This window comes from Brachionichthys hirsutus, chromosome 9 (assembly GCF_040956055.1).
Source record: "Brachionichthys hirsutus isolate HB-005 chromosome 9, CSIRO-AGI_Bhir_v1, whole genome shotgun sequence".
In the NCBI taxonomy this organism is placed as follows: domain Eukaryota; kingdom Metazoa; phylum Chordata; class Actinopteri; order Lophiiformes; family Brachionichthyidae; genus Brachionichthys; species Brachionichthys hirsutus.
Window position 1 is genome coordinate 8,526,296 of NC_090905.1, and position 19,467 is coordinate 8,545,762.

Below are 19,467 nucleotides of genomic sequence, written 5' to 3' on the forward strand. Positions count from 1 at the left end.
TGTATTTTTGATAAGAGTGCTGATGACAGGCAGCTGTACTGAAATCTGAAATTAGTGGCCCTGATTCATGAGCAGACATGGTTGCTAGGTTTGTAAACATAAAAATACAGAACTATTTTTACTTTTGGGGGGTTGTCCGTTTGTTCGTTTTTATCTTTCGTTTTGTTAGCATTTTGTGGCATTTTGTTTGTTTCTGTTTTTTTCTCTCATAAGATACTTTATATATATTTGATGTGATAGAGGCATGGATTCCTTTTAGGTTTCTGCCATTTCAAATGAATGACATATAGTTTAAGAGTCACCGTATTGGACAATGGCACATAATGGTAGGACACTGTGGAGGTGGAGGAGTGGCTCAGGGAGGCAGTCAATGCAGCACCACGTGACTTTAATCTGTTGGGTGAAGCTGGTCGCGTTTGAAAAACAATGTGCTGGCGGCGCAGTGGCGTAGTGGTTAGGGCTGTCGCCTCAGCCTCACAGCAAGAAGGCACTGGGTTGGAATCCTAGTTTGTATGTTCTCCCCGTGTCAGCGTGGGTTTTCTCCGGTTTCTTCCCACCTCCAAAAACATGCAATTTAGGCCACTTGCTTACTCCAAATTACCTGCCACCCATACAGAGCAAGCTGGGATCGGCTCCAGCAACTCCCGTGACCCGCAATGCGGAAAACATGGAAGTAAATGAGTGTACTGTATATGTATGTGCTGATGGTACAGTCCACACAACAATAGCTCCACTAGTTCACTTTCCCTGAGGGAGATTTGAGTTTAAATTCAAATACCTTTAAGGCAAAGCAGGCAGGTTTCAAAAGATCAGGACGACAGCCGACCAGCACCGGTGTCGCCCACACGGCGGTGACAACAGAGGGTTAGAGCGTGTCAAACAAGGCTTATCTTTTAACTGGGGTGTGCACAATTATCAGGGAGAATTCAAGGTATTTGTGGCAAACAGAGGAATGTCCAGTTGGGGGGTTGGCAGAGGGTATGAGGGGCAGGTGAAAACAGTGGGGGGGGGGGGGGGGATACACAGAAGGATGTCCTTGTTGACACACAAGTGAGGACTGATTTCCTGAAGTTGCCTCGCCTCTTACAGTGGAGCTGGGAGGAGATAATGCCTCCGCGTGCCCCTCGGGCCTGATCCCACAAAGGATTGCCATTTGGGATATCAGAGAAACCGGAGCAGTTTGGAGCTTCCCCGAGGGCAAATCTCGTGAGCCGTGGTCATATGCTTATCACTGATGCTTATCATGTCATAGCCTTTAATCACTGTATGCGAGGGTGATTATTAAGATCCATTGATTTTGCCTGTCCTTTTTACCAGGCCTGATTGTAACTGTGCTCATTTTCTTTTCTTTAAAGTTGTGTGAATGCTGATAAAAATACATCGTCCTTTTTTATTTATCCCCTGACAGAGAGGTTTCGGGTTTTAAAAGTTTTCCAAAAGTTCTCTATTCATTCCGAATATTCATATTAATTCATTCATTTTCAACGACCAATGCTTGAGCTTCTCTTCTTGCGTGATCCAACAACAGATACTCAAACACAAGGGTAACAGAGATGCACAGATCTATTTCATGCATTTTCTCACTTATTTGTTTATACCCATATTTGCATTTCCAAATAACCAATAGGACTTTGATTGGCCTGCCACCAAAAGCAAGCTTGTGACCCACACAAAGGAAGGGAGGTTGTTGTTTTTCTTATTGAAATGCAGACCTTCTAATAAATTCTCTATTTGCATATCTCTGAATGTCAACGGTGCAGGGGGGGAAGGCAATGGGTTTTACCAGGTTGTGTGTGTGTGTGTGTGTGTGTGTGTGTGTGTGTGTGTGTGTGTGTGTGTCATAGAGGTGGTTCTGAATAACAATGGTCTCCCCACTCACCCAGCTCCTCCTCCCACTCAAGGAATGCCAGCTCAAGATCTGAAACTGATGTAGGCCATTTAGTCGCAGCCAATTGTTGAAGAACATTGTGGAAAATATCCAAATCTTCTTTCTCCATCTCTCTCTCGTGCTTCTGCTTACATTCCAAAGAGCGTCTGTGGCGCAACATGGGATAATTAATTTCTACTCTAATTTCTGAGGGTTGACATGCACGTGTCTGCCCTCTGACTGTGTGTATGACAACACATCTCACTGAGTGTGTGTGTGTGTGTGTGTGTGGCAGAGGCAGGCTGACTGAACACAGTGTGAAGCAATAGCAGAGGAGCAGGGTGTTTTCCTCTGGTGTACATGTGACCATAGACCTGTATTTAAGGTAAGACTTTAAACTCTGGGATTATTCTGTTTTCAACCACTGAGTACTTTTTCTTCTCATATGCAAAACCTGTGAGCAAAACAATCCAACTCCACGTGACTGGTGTGTATTTTATTAAAGTTTCATTTCTTTACCTTTTCCAAGGAGTGTCTGTTTGTTAGCAGGATTATTGAAAGACTAAAATAATTACAAATACAAATGGTTTGTTAAAAACAGAAATATTTAGACATGTTTCTATACCATCATGGTAATGATTTATTTATTTTTGATTGGATAATGTATTACTTTTCTAAAGTCTCATAAATCATTGGATATTTTGTTCAGTCTTATAGAAAACAACATGCCGAGTGAGGTAAGGATAAATATAATTACCCCAGAGTTACCCTGTTCATAACAGTCATTCTGCACCTCCTTCATGTGATTAGTGTAAACATTGATGTCATGAGCACACACATAGGCGAAACACTAATGAGGCCAAGACTGTGGAACGCCTAACAAAATAAAGGGTGCAGAGGAACTCAGTGTAGACCAAAAGAATAGAGACAAAAAAAAATATTAAAAGATCAATTGTTAATTGGTAATGCAGGGATGTCCATATATTTAGTATGTTCTTGTATTCTGATTGGGCGGGCAGTCGACACAGCATGTGTGTTGGATCTGGAGCAGACCCCTCTGCCCGGCCGCTCAGACAGTAAGTTGCCGACTCAGCTTGTGAATGTTGTGCTGCAAGAATTGTGCTTTTTTGTTGTTGTACATCTTTAGCTTATCCAAACTCCAAAGCTCTTGATGTGTTACATATTTGATTTTGTGCGTCTGTAAACAAGCCTGGTGTTTTGTCTAAAGTGATGCTAGCACATGAATGTTATCATCCCCAGGGTCTGCCCCCCGCCCTCCCCGTTTTCTCAGTGCCATCTCCTCACGCCGTTAACTTCTTGCATGGAGACGTTCCATCTCAGGCTGTGTTACGCAGGTGCCCAGATGCTTTTCACACAACCAATGCAACAATTTCTACCTAAACATCTGTAAATAACCAACCGCTGCACAACAGGCAACACTGGTGAACATCCAAAGACATCCACACACAGGGCACACACACACGCTGTCTCAAGGCATGCTGGGAAAATTCCGCAACAGCTACAGTATATGTAGTTCCAAGGAATTCTGTAATGTTGTGTTTGTTTGACTAACTTCCAGTCTGATAAACAGTGTCTATGCTGAGAAGTCTCAATGGATTAGAGTCTACTGAACTCTACTCTACTAAAACATTGGTTGATTTTGAATGTTAATATATACCGGTAATTGAGGGTTGTATTATAAGTAGATCTACTTTCAAGTTGTCTTCCTGTCACTTTTCAGTTTAGATTTGAATAAAACTATTATATTACTATTAGCTATGGGGGGGGAGTTTCTTGCAGGATTAGACAGGGCTGCCTATCATCCAAGTTGTCCGCATATTGTTTCTAGCAGCCCACCCTAGAACCGGCCCTGTTCACGTTCATTTCATAGGTGATCATTTTTGCTGAGGAATCAGTGATGGTCGGCGCTCACATTCATTTCCAGTGTAATTTCTAGAGAAGAGAAGGGCTATCAAAAACCTGGGAGCCAGTTTGTGATGACATAAAATCATGCATCATTGGTATGACAGAGGCAGACGGACACTGTGTGCTCAACGCGTTGGGATCCGGGGTCTGATGGGTTGGATTTATAGTCTTGAGGCTCTCTGCGTGTTGCCTCCCCCCACCCCACAGGCCCTCTGTGTCTGTCTAGTCTGTTTTACTGTGCACACTGAGCAGAGCTGAAGCCCACGCTGGAGGCACAGCAAGGTTCAGAGGAAGGACACTGTGGTGGTTTAATGTAGACAGACAGCTCCCCCGGGGGCTGATTCTGGACAGAGCTCGGCTCTGTGGGTCTGATTTGATTGGTCAAAATGAAGCCACAGCGGACCGTTGCTTCACCTACTGGAAAGGATGCAGAGTGAGGAAATGTATACATGGTAATACTGTGTGTACTTTGTAATAACATGTCAGGATGTGGAATCATATTTTTAGTCTTTGTTTTGAATAAATGGTGAAAGACGTAATGGTGCCAGCTCTGGTGCGACTGTCACACCTGGGCTCTTCACCACTGGGCCCCCCCAGTGGGACACAGTGACGTGTCATCAGCTCACAAGTAACAAGAGCCGAGTGACAAACAGGAATGGAGGCATTGCTGAGCACGTGCTGGTTCAGGTGTAGAGCTAGAGGGAGCCGAATGCGCTCGAGCTCTAAAGTGTTTTTGCTGATTATGATTTAGCTCGACCTTCATCAGCCATCCGTCGTCGATGCTTTCCTTCCATCATTATCGCCGCCTTGTATCAATTGCCTAGATATTTTCACAATTCCCGCATGTGTTTGCGATGCTTTGTCACCCCTGAGGCTGGTTCTCTGTCTCTGTAGTTAAGCTTTGTGAGGAAACTGACAGACAGGCTCAATCCCGTCATTACCTCCGCACGGGAAGAATGAACATGAGTACAGGTGGATTAGGCACGTGTGAACGCAAATGTGATGGGCATGCCTAAACTAATGGAGAATGCTCAAAAAAAAAACAAGGCAACATTAGGTTGTTAACGACCATTCTGTGACCCAGAGGGTATTCACTCACCTTCCTGCAGGCAAACGAGAGAGAAGTTTACTTAGATACGACGCTGCATGCGTGGTTTAGGTTCCGGTGATGTCAAGTCAGGTTAAATAAGGTGAAGATCCCATGATAGCTGAATTGTCCTCCAATGACTGATGTTTTTATTTTATACATGTAAATAAAAGACATTTCCATCATAAGTTGATGAGGAAAAGGCAAAAACGGGTGCATTAACAGTCAAAAGAATTCAGGAAATTGATGCTCGAGATTTCCCGGGGAGGCTGTCCACTGAATATGTATCATCACCAATAGTGACGTGAAACCCGCAACCTTTGGCTCCGACTCGAAGGAGCCTTTGAGACGAAGGAGCAGGGAAGTAATTGAGTGTCTGCTTTTTGTCTGCTTTTTGAGATTCACACTTAAACTGTAATGTTTTTCTGCTGAGTCTCACTCCTTGACCCATAATTCCCTGACGCACGCCGGCGCGTACGTGATAGTTCACTGTGGGTCAGTCTGCTCTCTTAAGATGATTAGACCTGTAGTCCAACCCGTTCTGTTACTGCCGATGCAGACACACTCAGCAGTCTCCCGTTGTATTCATTATAGAACGTACCTCGCAGCCTCTGCATTCACTTCTTTACCCAAACACTCCCACGCAGACTCCAGAGCGTTGGCGTGGTCGCAGTGATGACGCAGCTCGCTCGAAACTGCTGCACAAAGAATTTGATCTTATGTGTTTGTACCTGATTCAGAAAAAGGGAATTGCCTTCAATCCCCTCAAGGTCATCTCTCTGCAGCGTTTGCTCTTTGTGTGGGAGCTCAACAGGAAGAGATCATGTGATGCAGCCGATTTCAGGTGTTTTAATGTGTGTGTGTGTGTGTGTCATGTTGTTTGGAAGCAGAAGAAATCAAACATCATCTGGTTTTGTTACTCCTAGTAAAATGCGTCAGGGATGACTCAACATCTGTGTTCTCTGTTTCAGGTAGAATATGCAAAAACTAATGAAATGCTTTCATGTCGAGCATGAGTCTGCAGATGCAGATAGAGGAGTGAATTCAACCATTTTTGCAACTTTCATTAGCAGTTCTTCCCTTAATTTCGTGGGAAACCTAAGTACTGCATGGTAACTACATTCATGCTGGATCAGCCTCGCATTCAGAAACTCGTTACATCTGCTGTAGGAAAGAGATCTGCAGACGGACCATTAGCTTGCCACCAAGTGAGAAAAACCGACGGTCCAAACTGCTGCGGGCAATAATGAGGATGCGTGTCGATGTTCTTGTGAGGGTACACACTGTACTCTCTCCAGCAATGAAAAAAGAAATAGATGTGCGTCAGACGTCCTTAAGGAGGGGTCCCGCAGCCTCATGGGCCACTTGATCCCCCGTCTTCGTTAAATCAGGCAGATATCTCTTCCTGACGCTTCACACATCGCCGACAGCGGGGGGAGGGGGGGGGGGGGGGACTCGCTGTACCTGCGAATATCAAGTCCATTAACTTTATAACAAGGCATGGAATTCTAAAGTTCATTTTTTTTATAAGAAGGTCTAAGTTTAGTGTAACATTAAAAACAAAAGTGTTCCTCCACAATGTAGAGTCGATCATAACTAACAGAGTAATTAAATAGAGCATTACTTTTAGCTATAATACTTGAAACATGTAATGTAATGACTGACTGCTTATGGTTTAGGTTTGATCATACTGCGTTATTTTGGTCACATGGCTCAACATTTCAGGAAAGCATTGTAATAATGTGACCCCTCCCACTGAACATTTGTTCAATACATTTTCAAGTAAGTTCAGTGATGCTGTAACAATCAGACAGAATCCACATAAAGATAAAGATAAAGTAATGAAGTGCATGTAGTAATCCACCCAGACCCGACATCAAGACGACATTAAAGTCCTGCGCCGTGTAGAGCCAGGCAGGGTAGCATCTCCAGAACGTCCACTCAGCAGACCTCCGGGCTCTCGAGCACCTGGCGAGGTGTATTCACGGGGTTCACGGGACTGGAAAGTGGGTCAAGCTCCAGTGCTTCCTGCAGTCATTTCATCTCACTGACATCAAACAAACAGGTCTATTGTTGTTGGCTGTGATGAGGTCAAGATGTTGCTGAGTATCAAGTGGAAAAGAAGGGCGGCCCTGCAATGAGGCAGCTATGCAGGGGATATGTGAGCATGTGAGTGTGTGTGTGTGTGTGTGTGTGTGTGTGAGTGTGTGTGTGTTGGAGCAGGATTGTACCTGTACATCTGTGCTCTCTTGACTCCATTAGATTCTCTCAGGTCTGAACTGGAGCACACTGACTACACTGCATACCTCCACCACACAATCAGTCCTTCTGTTATTACCCGAGAGACAAATTACAAAAAAAGAAACATTGAAACATCATTTTGTTTCCGACAGTTTATATGAGCAAATGTCCACATTTTTCTGTAGTGATGAAAACAGCGCTTCTGATTTTTGTTTAGAATATGAATGTAGTAGTAATTAAGACATAGAAATATGAAATATTAACAATGTCTGGACTGTTGTCTTTGTTCTGATGGTGGGGGGGAACAAAATTGCTGTGAATACACTCTCTTTAGTCATGTGAGTAAGAAGTCAATAAAAACTGGACCAGTGCTTTATATAGCCTGGCACCATTACCCACTGACTCTGTAGCCTCCTGTTATAAACATCAGCATCTTAATAAGCACAGCATGTCACACTCTCCTGGGTGCTGCACGCCAACGTGATTACAATGCGGGTCACCTACATGATCATGGGCACGAGGGCTGCTTCTTTTTATGTGGACACGATGAACTTTTCCATTCCCTGCTTCGTGTAATGAGAACAATGTGCCCATTGTGCCATCGTCCCTGTCTCAGTGATGGAGAGCAGACACATTATGATGCGGCTGTGAACAGGGTCACGTAAGAAAAGATATTTATCATTTATGCACTTGCTATTGTAAATGTTTCATTTGAGTGTTCATGAATAACAACTTTTTGGGAGGTATATATAGCAAATTATTCTATATTGGAATTTCAATCACAACAGATTATTTATGCAATTATTGCATACATATTATGATCTTGAGATTCAGGTTAACATGAATGTGTATTTGTCCAGAGAACAATGTCTTGCATTTACATGACAGAAATGCAAGACATTGCATCCACTGCACCATCAGGAGCATGCTAGTTATTTAACAATTTATTAATTATTATCCGGTGGCTGCACCATTCCAAAAGGAGGATTTTATCTCCCACTTTTGTATCATTGTACTGGGTGGATAAAACAAAAAAATTAAGACATTGCTTTGGGGCAAGGGAAACTGCGATTTCAGTTCAGTACCTTCAGTACGTTTTATTGTTTTACAACATAAAATAAGAAAATGGTTTCGATGGAGAATTCTCATGCAGCTTGCACAGTTTCAAGAACAGAGAAAGCTTGCCGAGCCCAGTGTGACAGAGATGTATCGATGCTGACTCAAGGCTGTGCTTCTTACTGCCAATAGTGCACCTTACAAACACTGTCTTTGAGGCGGTAAATTCTTATAGTCTGTTTATGTGTTATTAATGTAGATGAGTTTCAATAAATAAAACATATTAATAATGTTAAATAACCCTGAAGATGCAGAGATGGGACGAATGCCGTTTATAAAGTGTGTTTTCTGACCTCTTGGCAGAAGAATGAATTAATAACGGACACAAGCTTCTGCGTGTTTATGTTTATCATTTCGATTTGCATACAAGCCTTGGATTAATTTGCTATTTACCACTGATGACAACAGATGCCTAGCAGTGTGCCAGCGTAACAGAGAACGGCATGCCAGAACCCAGCATGCCCTGTTCCTGTGTTTACAATAACAGGGGTGCTGTAGATGTAAATTAGAATCCAGATGAGTCCGAGGAACAGACTGTCCCAGGAGCCAGGACGCATTCCAACAGTTGGGTGTGCAATAATTCATCCCCCCCTCCTCCTTATTGGCCGAGATCCTCTTGTTCTCTTGACTTTCCTTGATAAAACACAGGCAATATTTATTCTATTTAAGTAACTTGGCCAAAATAGTAATATATGGATGTTTTTGGTCTGTCGTTGGAAGCCAGCGCACCCAGGGGGAACATGCAAACTCAAAACGTTCTCGTCTACATTCAAGGCTGGAAGCAGAACAGTTCTGTAATCTGAAGCTTCTTGCTGCAAGGAGAAGATTTATTACCTTCCTTACAATACGCCATTAAATTGTGCGGAGTTTCTGTGTGCTGGAGGTCTGAGGTAATGCCTCTTCCTGAGGTATGTTACTCTCGCAAAAAAAATCCACCTGTTTTAATAAGCAAGTGATGTTATTAAACTATATATCATCTCTATTGTGACAAGACTTTACCAGTACTACAGCTCACCCAGAACGTCTTCAACACCTTTGTGCATTGAAACCTGCAAAGACAATACATTAGATGAAGACTACCTAATGTTATTATAAGACAAACAAATGCAATAAATACAAACACACAAACAACAGGGTCGCCTCAACCTTTAAAAAAATGGAATTGCACGACTCTATTTTTTTTTTTTTTTAAACCTCAGTAGCTTCAGAGTAAATAATAATTTGGCCAGTATCAGAACATTTTATTGGAACAAGAATGAGTTGCTCCTGGTATGATCACATGTTAATGGCATACACTTCAATAACACAGCAGTAAAGATTATTATTGTTGGATGAGGGTTTTTTTTTTTTTTGGTTTTTTTACTCAATTAAATATTGAATTATATAAACGAATGCTTAATTTTTAACAGGTCAAATGTTTTAACCTTTTGGCTCAGACTTTTTTTGTATTTGCAGTCATCACAGTACGCCGTGCTCCTGGAACATACACTAACAGCAAAAATAAAGCCTCTCTGTTGCTGTAAAATACAAAAGAAATCTCAATAGATTGTTCCCCCGATGTCTCAGTCTGTGTCAAATGTCAACAAGTTCCAGCGAGTCACAGATTCTAAACTGCAGGGTTATTTTCTTAGTGGTACAAAAATAACGCAGAAGTCAATTTTCCATTTTTTTCCATGATGTCGGGGCTTTTTTGGAGTACAGCCAGCCTCGTCTGCTTCAAACATTTTCTCAGCTCGGTACTATTTTTTTTGTGTGTGTGTGGGTGTCTTTGCCCATCTGTGTTTTTAGTGCACGTGCACCCGCAGAAAATCCTAATGTTCAACTCCACTTTTGATCTCAATCAAGGCGAGCAGAGAAAATCCTCCGAGGTTCACCTGCTTGTCTTGTCAGCTCTGTCCAAAACATGTGGAGGCACATTAAGCCCGAATAAACACACACTGAATTCACTCGCCTTTTCCGCTCGGCTGAAGCCTTGCGTCAACACATCGGCTCACCTGTACATCTTGAAAAGAAAGATTGTTTTGAATAAAAATGAACATAATTGATTTGTTATTAAATTATTTAGATTTCAATGAGGACACAGTAATAGGGACTAAAAGCCAGGATCACTCTGCCTCCACTGTATTGATTTTAACTTTTAATTTGTAAATATGTCAGTTAAGTTCTGTTCTAAACCCAATTAAATTGTTTGAAAATGTACCTCTTTAATTGTACTGATTAATTTGTTTGCAATAGATCGGTGATGGGTGACAAAGCATTAGTGTCTGCAACTTTGTCAGTGAGACAATCTATAGTTAAAGTTATTTAAATGGGAAGATTGGATGTTTTCTGTGATTAATATAACTGTGAATTGTATATATTTTTATTTTATGGTCATTTGCTCAGATAAAACGTGCAAATTAAAGGTTACTCACAGGCAAGTGGGGCTTAATGTAGACCAAGCATTTGTAAAGACTAACATATATTTATTATAAGCAGATAATTCCATAATAAACACAAATGTATATCTTTATAGTTATTATTTGGTCAACCTTGATTGAATGGAATATGAACTACAACTCCCATGTCTGTATTTGGCCCTGGTCTCATGTCAGTCAAGTAGAGTAACTTTACAACCAATCAGCTGCGGAATTCAGCTGAAGTGGGCGGGGCTACACGGCCCAGCGCCTGCTTGCTTCCTGGTTGCTTGCTAACAACCTGCTACCTGGAACTCTGTCCCTCCACTGCTCAGCGATGCAGCGACAGTTTTAAACCGGAGTGGGGTTGAATCCTCCGTGAGGATGAAGTCGTGTCGGCGCTCAGCGTAGCTCGACTCTCAGCTCCGTGCTGGCCGCCCGGTTCTCCGGGTCTCTCCGCTAGCTTTCTGGCGCTAGCTTGCAGGCTGGCCTCCAGCCGCGGCTGCGAATTAACTTCATTTCTCAGCGTCGCCTTCTGCTAAAAAAAAAAACATGTTTATTTCATGAAGATGGCGGCGAAGGGGACACTGTAACTAAATGACTGTCAGAAACATCGCCTCCATTTGTAATATGGTGAGTATCTTGTGGAGTCTGCGCGCTGCTATCGATTTCCCTGCAGGGCTGCTTGGACTGGAGCTGTGTATTGATTGTATCGATGATTGAGTCACCTCCTCCTCCTCTCTGCAAGTTCAAGATAAACATTCCGCACGACAGATGTTTAGTGGATTACTTGGAGGCAGCGTTCCCTCTAAGGCGCGCTCGTGCGTAATTACGCACAGCTGATACGGTCTTTGCGCACAAAAAAAAAAATCCAACCTAAATTGAAAATAACATAAACATGTAAAGATTCATTCCGTGCTATTCTCTCTATTTATTTTTATACTATCGTGCACTTTGAGATTTGCTTTCAAATGTGAACTGCGTTTAAAATAATGTTGCTCAAAGTTGTCCGAGGGACTGCTCAGGGAGTTTGTGTGTTTGCTCACAATCATCTCCCCAGCGATGATTGACAGGTGAACTAGGCCGCGCTGGCACCTTAAACGGGATTGCGTAACGTGGTCCTGCTGCATGGAGGCACTGGCTGTCCCTCTGTAGCCTGGATGCAACGTCAAAGCCTGCAGTGACTGTCTCCCCTCGGTGCCGCTGCATAAATGCACAGAGCTGCTGCACTGCTGATCAATCACACGCTGGGATGGTTCTCGGATTTCACTGTCATCAGAGGCTGGGCCCGGAGAGGCCGAGGGGAGTCCTTATTTGTCTAGATTACTCATCATATTTACAAGAAAAACACGGGATTTTGCAACCAGGAACTGTTTCCCTTAGAGATTGCTCTTTGCCGTTTCACAGAGCTCTTTTTGAAAGTCTTTTTGGGGGGAGGGGGGGGGGCTGACCGAGGCTGCAGAACATGATGTTTTCTCCCAGGTTATATACATCAGGTTATCCAACATTTTTTGTGTCCGTTTGACACCTAAAGACAAAATCTGTTACTGGACGATGCGGTAATGAGAACAGCATCTAAGTAGGAACAAGTCGGTTTTGGCGTGTCTGAGTAAAAAAAAAGCAACAACTGAAGTAATGGTTGATCAGTTATCACAATAGCAGCTGTAATCATTTATTCGTGCATTCCTAGTTCGGGACAAAGCGATAATCGCCGGCTGGATCGACAGAGAAGTGAAAAGGAATGAAAGCCAGATTCTTCCACGAACCGAACCGATATCTGCGTCCTTATTAATGATTTAGCTTTTTTTTTTTTTATATCAAATGTAACCTAAAACTAAACAAACAAAGCATTAATCCCTGCCTTGAAACTCTCGGACGCTTGTCACTTCACTGCTGATGCTTTGTTTCTTCTCCTTCAGGGCACCAATGCCTCTGCTCTGGAGAAAGACATCGGCCCGGAGCAATTCCCAATCAATGAGCACTACTTCGGATTGGTCAACGTGAGTGTCACTAAATCCTCTCGTGCAATTCAAAGGTCATTGGCGGAAAAACACTGGTGTCGTTTATCACAATGGGTTCTGTGGGGCCGCGGTGAGTCATGTCCTCTACCGGGCTGCGGGGATGTTTGTGAGCCTGCTGGCCAATACTTTAGCTCACAGACCGTTCTGTTACTGAAGCACGGCATTCACGTAAACACCCATGTTCCTCAGCACGGCAGGTGCAGCGTCTGCCAAGAGGAGGATGAAACGGTTTAAGCCTTTCAGTGTTTTTCCAGCATGATGTATGACCCCGAAATGTCCTGTTTGCTTCTGTTCTCCGTCCCTCAGTTTGGAAACACGTGCTACTGTAACTCAGTGCTTCAGGCTCTGTACTTCTGCCGGCCTTTTCGAGAGAACGTGCTGGCGTACAAGGCCCAGCAGAAGAAGAAGGAGAACCTGCTGACATGCCTGGCCGACCTTTTCCACTCAATTGCCACTCAGAAGAAGAAAGTGGGCGTCATTCCACCCAAGAAGTTTATCTCCCGCCTACGGAAGGAAAACGGTGAGTTCGTTTTTTGGCACGAAATAATTTTGGGACGGATGTTCTGTGTCGTGACAACGCAGTATTTTCCAGAGCGAAGTAAAGCCACATTTTTGATTGCTGCTTCCCGTCGTCTGCGAGAGTTCCCGTCATTGCTGAGTCAGCGGTAAGAGCGTGCCGCTGGGCGAAGATAAGCCTAGTTATCGGTGATGATCACTCTGAGGGCGAGAGAAGACGATAGTCGGCGGACGTAAGCGACTCTCGTTCATTTTTAAGTCAGTTATTGAATTGTGATGCATAAAAAAAGGGGCTACATTACCCAGAAATGTTGTATAATAACTAACAGACATCAATATAAATGTCAGGAATTGTGATTCGGTGTCACGATATTGCAACAGTTGTTGTTCTTACAGCTTCCTCTTTTACTTGGACGCCGGAGCGAAAGTTTAAGTATCGAATGTAGAGCAAGAAAAAGCGTTCGACAAGTTCCTGAGTGACAAACTGCTGAATTATGAAGCACGAGACGGTTATCAAATCATGAGATGCGCATGTGATCAGCTCCCCAGCCTACTGATGCAGAGATTCATGAGGTTTCCCAACATCCTCTGGGGCGCCATCACGTTCCTCCTCCAGCAGAAGGAGACTTGTGCCAAAGTTCTGGCAGATCGATGTCTTCTGCCCCTTCATGAGAGAGAGAGAGAGGGAGAGAGAGATCCGCGCTTCACTGAGACCAAAGAGCACTTAATGGAGCGCCGTCAACTTATTTAAGATTCACTTGGAAGTCAATCCCAGAGCGAGTCGCCCATATTGAAAGTATGCAGTCCTTAAATGATTACCGCACCAGTAGAGAAGAATGTCCGCCATTCAAGCACGTGGACGAACCGTCTCCGCCTGGATTCGGACCGTGCACGATCCACGCCAAGCATTTAGCACGAGCGAGTGTAGCCGGGGGCGGGTTCTATCAACCGCAGGACTGAAGCTTGCGATGCTTCTCTGCAGACTGCCGGTGCGTCGGTGAGTTCACGGCGTCCACGCTCGGGCGCGTCAAATTGTTTCCGGAGGATAAGGTGCATGTATTTTCATTTCTTAGACGGTACACAACCGCTACTGTTCCAATGGCTTCTTTGCTTTGCAGCATTGGCGAGAGGTGACTGTGTTTTGTGCACGTGATCCAGACGAGCGAAAGCAAACTCTGCGAGTGTTCCATGTTTTCTGTACTAGACATTTGTAGTCTTGTTCCCCCCCCCCCCCCCAAAGCTCCTCTCCACATGCAAGTTCTCAAGCTGCAGCAGCGTTTTAATGCAGCCTGAATACTTGGGGTGACAAGCAGGTGCATGTCGGCGGTAAGGTCGAGCGGACAGAGCGGCTGCCTGTTCTCTGCTGTTCATATTGAGGAAGCTCTTTATGCGGTGGAACAATGCAGCCTCTGTTGGGACCCAGCTTGGCCGGCTACCCCAACGCCAGCAGTACCGGTAACCCGTCTCTGTGCATCAGCTCCAGTCGGCCTTCAGAAATCACATTAGAGATGCTCCCTTCATGCTTTCATGCTGGTCCTTCTGCACATTGCTGTGGTTTTCCTCAGGGCATCCTAAGGACAACTAAGGGTGAATCCTGAGGGCAGCTTTTTTTGATGCTGCCTGTTTCTTTTTGGACCTTGATGGAGAGCGTTTTCCCAGACGCCCTTGAAAATGTCAGACGCTAGAAGTCTGCAGACGCTGATTCAAATTTGACTTGTCTCCTTGAAAGCTACATTTTTTGCTTATGCGTGGTTTTTGCTTTCCTAATACGGTAGATGAGGAAGTTGCAGCTCGTATTAAATATGAGGTGCGAGTAACGGGGTCGTGTTGCCTTTAGTCAGATTCTGGCTGTTTCCCCCGGTCTTTAATCTTTATGCTAAACCAAGCTCATCAGATACAGGTGGGTAAAAACAGGCAGAAATAAAGCCAGTGCGTTTCCAAAATGTTGATCATTCTCTTTTAAGGAAATAAGTGATTCAGGCGTTGTATTATAATCCAAATCTTTTGAGCTGTTTATCGATGATTGCCTTACAGACGTTTAAAATACATCTGCTTTATATTCAAGTGTACTAATTCTACTTCAGATTCATAATGAGCAACCCCACAAGTGGATCGGCAGGGATGCGAGCCTTTATGCTTCCTTTCTGCCTCTTCTCTCAGATCTGTTCGACAACTACATGCAGCAGGATGCCCACGAATTCCTCAACTATTTGCTGAACACGGTGGCGGACATCCTGCAAGAGGAGAAGAAGCAGGAAAAGCAGAACGGCCGTATCAAGAGCAACGGCGCCAACGTAACTGCAGACGCCGAGAACGAGAACAAGACGGAGCCCACGTGGGTCCACGATATCTTCCAGGGGACACTGACCAATGAGACGCGCTGTCTCAACTGTGAAACGGTGTGTGTGTGTGTGTCTGAATATAAGTCTGAAAAAAGGGATTAGTCTTTTGCAAAGACCTCCTTTCCAGCAGACCTGCCGCTGGCTTTGTCCTTAAGATTCTGAGGGAAAGGAGCGGGATGGGTCGCCCTGAACAACCCCTGCAAACAGGCACCAAAGCTACTGGTTCTAATGGGCATTTCAGAGGGTGGCCCTGTGGGGGGGGGGGGGGGGGGTGTCGCTGTGGGTTTATCCTCACTGATTGAGTCAAAGACAATGACGGGTTTTGGAACCCCCTTTTTCTGACAGGTGAGCAGCAAAGACGAAGATTTCCTGGATCTTTCGGTGGACGTGGAGCAGAACACATCAATTACACACTGTCTCAGGTGAAGTGGATTCATTTACGCACCCACTCTCGGCTTAAGGCTCACAGGGGGACATATTTGTTGTGAGTAAATCATCACTGTGGTGTGATCTTTCCCCCTCCAGGGACTTCAGTAACACGGAGACTTTGTGCAGTGAATACAAATACTACTGTGAGACATGCTGCAGCAAGCAGGAGGCACAGAAACGGTCAGGGCAGCGCTAGGCTGAACACAAGTGCACATTTGTCAGAGTGCACACACACACACACACACACACACACACCACCTCTGAACACGCACGCTCTCTCTGTAGGATGCGTGTGAAGAAGCTTCCCATGATCCTCGCGCTGCACCTGAAGAGGTTCAAGTACATGGAGCAGCTGCACCGATACACCAAGCTGTCCTATCGGGTGGTTTTCCCCCTGGAGCTCCGTCTGTTCAACACGTCGAGCGATGCCGTTAACCTGGATCGCATGTACGATCTCGTGGCTGTGGTGGTTCACTGCGGCAGGTAGAATACTTCGATACAGCTATTAGCCACGCAGCACTCCTCACCTTTTTAGCTGTTTCAGGTGTTCACCAGTGTTTTCTTAACTTGGACTTCTTTGCTTCGCGTTTTTGTCTGCACTGAATTTTGAGAAGTGAAATGTCCGATGTTGGACTTTATCTAAAAAATGTTTGAGGTTTGCAGATTGCCCCGTGGACGGGGCCAACCCATAGACATTTTCTCTACTTCCACCAAACGCTCTCTAGCATTTCCTGTCACCTCTGTGGCTATTAATTTAAATCAAATGCAAACACACTGAATTTAATTATTAGATGCCTTAACATGTACGTTCTGTTGCACAACCAAGCACAGTATATATATCTTATTTTCAAACCCTTCTGTATTGACGATCAATATCTGCGTGCAACCTGAGCTCTGTGTTCGTGTAGCAGGGATGACCTCAGCAGCTGCTACAGGGGGATGGACGCGGTGTGATGTTGGAGCTTGTAGATCACAAACGGGGAGTCAATGTTTGTCTCTGTGTCCTCAGCGGCCCGAATAGAGGTCATTACATCACCATAGTGAAGAGCCATGGCTTCTGGCTCCTGTTTGATGATGACATTGTGGAGGTGCGTCAATCCGAGTCTCTTTGACTCGCCCGTTTGTACGTTGCATGGTGTTTCGTATTATCAATAAGCGGCGTCTTTGTTTGCATTGTGCAGAAAATTGACGCCCAGGCTATCGAGGAGTTTTACGGGCTGACCTCAGACATCTCAAAGAACTCTGAGTCGGGATACATCCTCTTCTACCAGTCCAGGGAGTGACTGGAACCGGATCAGTGGGCGCAGGAGAAGACCAGCTGAGGGAGACCCCGACTGCTGCCATCTTCATCCCATCCTGCTCCTGTCCTCACAGTGTGTGCCGATCCTTTTCCCCCAACCCACAGGTTACTCTTTCTTCATTTCTGGTTCTCTGTAATTTAGTCGCCTGCATCTAGACTGCACTTTATAACGGAAGCAAAAATGTTCAGTTGCATGACAGAAACACGGAATGGTGTCGACTAATGGGAGAAGTCCTCGGTTTTTATTTTACTACGTAATTTAACGTGTTCATTCAAATGTTTCACATTTTCCTTCAGTGTGAATCTATAATGTAAAGAGTCAGAAATCTGTTAAATGAGAGAAGGCGTGTCCAAGCTTGTGACTGGTGGTGTGTGTTAAAGGTTTACTTCATAGGTCCTGAGTGACTGCTCCTGTCCTATCACTGTCCTCGTTTTAAATCTTTTATGTCCCGGACGGACACACGAGAAGTGAGTAAAGTTTCATACAAACACTTAAAAGGAGCGTTCATGCATTTCCAGTGGTGCTAAAGCAATAGCAGAGCATTTATTGACAAACCCACTGATGAAAACGACCTCATTTTTCCCTGTAACTGTTGAGTTTCTTTTTTTTTTTTTTATCCCACAGAGACTTTGTCTTAGAGCTGCTGCCTGTCTACCGCCGATGTCCTTTTATTCTCACCAGATATGATAAATATGTTAACTTTAAATCCAATGGAGCCGATTGCTGAAAAGAGACCCTTCAAATCAGACCCGTCTGTATAACTTTTTATTGTCCTAGAGAGCCTAATTTATTGATCTTACAATATTTATTACTGATGCCGGTCGATAAGGGGTGTGTGCGTGCAGTGTGGCCCATTTTAGAGCTCCGTATGTCGAGGGTCTCAGTGTGATGGATATTCTATATGTAAAACCCAACTAACAGATGGTTTTATCATTTTCAGTTTGTAGTTTGCATGTTAAATCAAAGACAGAGTAACGTGAAGCAGGTGAGGCACGGCCCAGAGCTGCCTAAACTTTAATTGACCAGTGCGGTAAGAGTTATCCAATGTGGATTTCCCTCTGAGGCCGCTTTAAAGAACATTTAAATGTTAAATACGTGGTTCTCTGAGCGGCCTAACCTTTGCCCAGTGCTTCGTGTTGGTGGTGATGTAAACGCCTCCATCATCTTGCAGTGCCCGCAACCTGCTGGGATTTTGACTTACAACCCTCTTTCACTTATTTCTTAATCCGTCATGTTTTGTTTTATTCAAAAGAAGCACGTGCCAAACGAGAGTCTGCACTGACCGTGCAACATTCTAACAGATTATTTTTGTTTCTAAAGATATATCTTGTACATTTATATTATGTAGAAAACACTTCTGGAAATAGGAAATATTTTTTTAAAGGGAAGATCTTGAAATGCAGAGATTTTAGCATCAATGCCGACCATTAATGGGAACCCTGCTTCGAACTGTCATGTTCCAATCACCCGATCACATAATCAAACACGTTTGTCACATGACTGTTTTGTTACCGGGTTGAACTGAGCCAGGACAGACGACTGGGAGATGCTGCTGCTGTGCAGATCTTCCACTATCACTGATGCACTTGCCCTGACTGAGATGGTCAGTTGTTGCACTTGATGTATATCGTACTGTGAAGGTGTTGTGCAGAGCAGAGCTCGGGTGCAGAGTGCTGCATTGTGGGATAGAAAGACGATGCGAGTTGTCTCCATTTGGCTGTAAACTGAAAGTGCACTTTACAAGTGATGAGCTCCAATGCTTTAAGGTAAACCACAGTTTAACGCTCATTTAAAGTTTTGTTTTGATTTCTCTTCAATAAAACCGTCATCAACTACCTGACTTGGGTTTTTGTTTTCAATCTCCTGCTGCATCCTCTCACGGTGACAACATTAATGCCATTCAAATCAAAGATTGACTGAGGTGTGTTTGTTTTTGTTTTTTCTTCAGGACCAATCAAGGAGTGTGAATCGATATTTGCAGTAAAAGTAAAAATTGTGTCATCAATATTTTGAATGAACTCCAACGGAGTCTGCTGCCTTAACTTACCTTCAAAACATAGACTTCATAAAAGGACTGTTTCAATCCCAGATAAATCAGCTCTGCCCTAATCTATAGATATATACTCTCCGCCCCCATGTATGTACATAGTAAATGTCTTAGTGTGCTCGTTTTGTACGTCGAACATGTTTACCAACTTTTTGCCAACAGGACATGATGCATGTCA

At 44.1% G+C, this 19,467-nt stretch overlaps 1 protein-coding gene across 1 annotated transcript; it reads left to right on the plus strand.

Annotated features, from left to right (window-relative positions):
- Window positions 1-11,230: 11,230 nt before the first annotated feature.
- On the plus strand, window positions 11,231-19,077 carry usp46 (ubiquitin specific peptidase 46). Its single transcript, XM_068743168.1, has 9 exons — window positions 11,231-11,266; window positions 12,553-12,633; window positions 12,961-13,174; window positions 15,331-15,569; window positions 15,858-15,934; window positions 16,038-16,121; window positions 16,227-16,424; window positions 16,951-17,029; window positions 17,123-19,077. Exons 1-9 carry the CDS (start codon window positions 11,231-11,233, stop codon window positions 17,222-17,224), a joined length of 1,110 nt encoding a protein of 369 aa, XP_068599269.1. The 3' UTR covers window positions 17,225-19,077.
- Window positions 19,078-19,467: the final 390 nt, after the last annotated feature.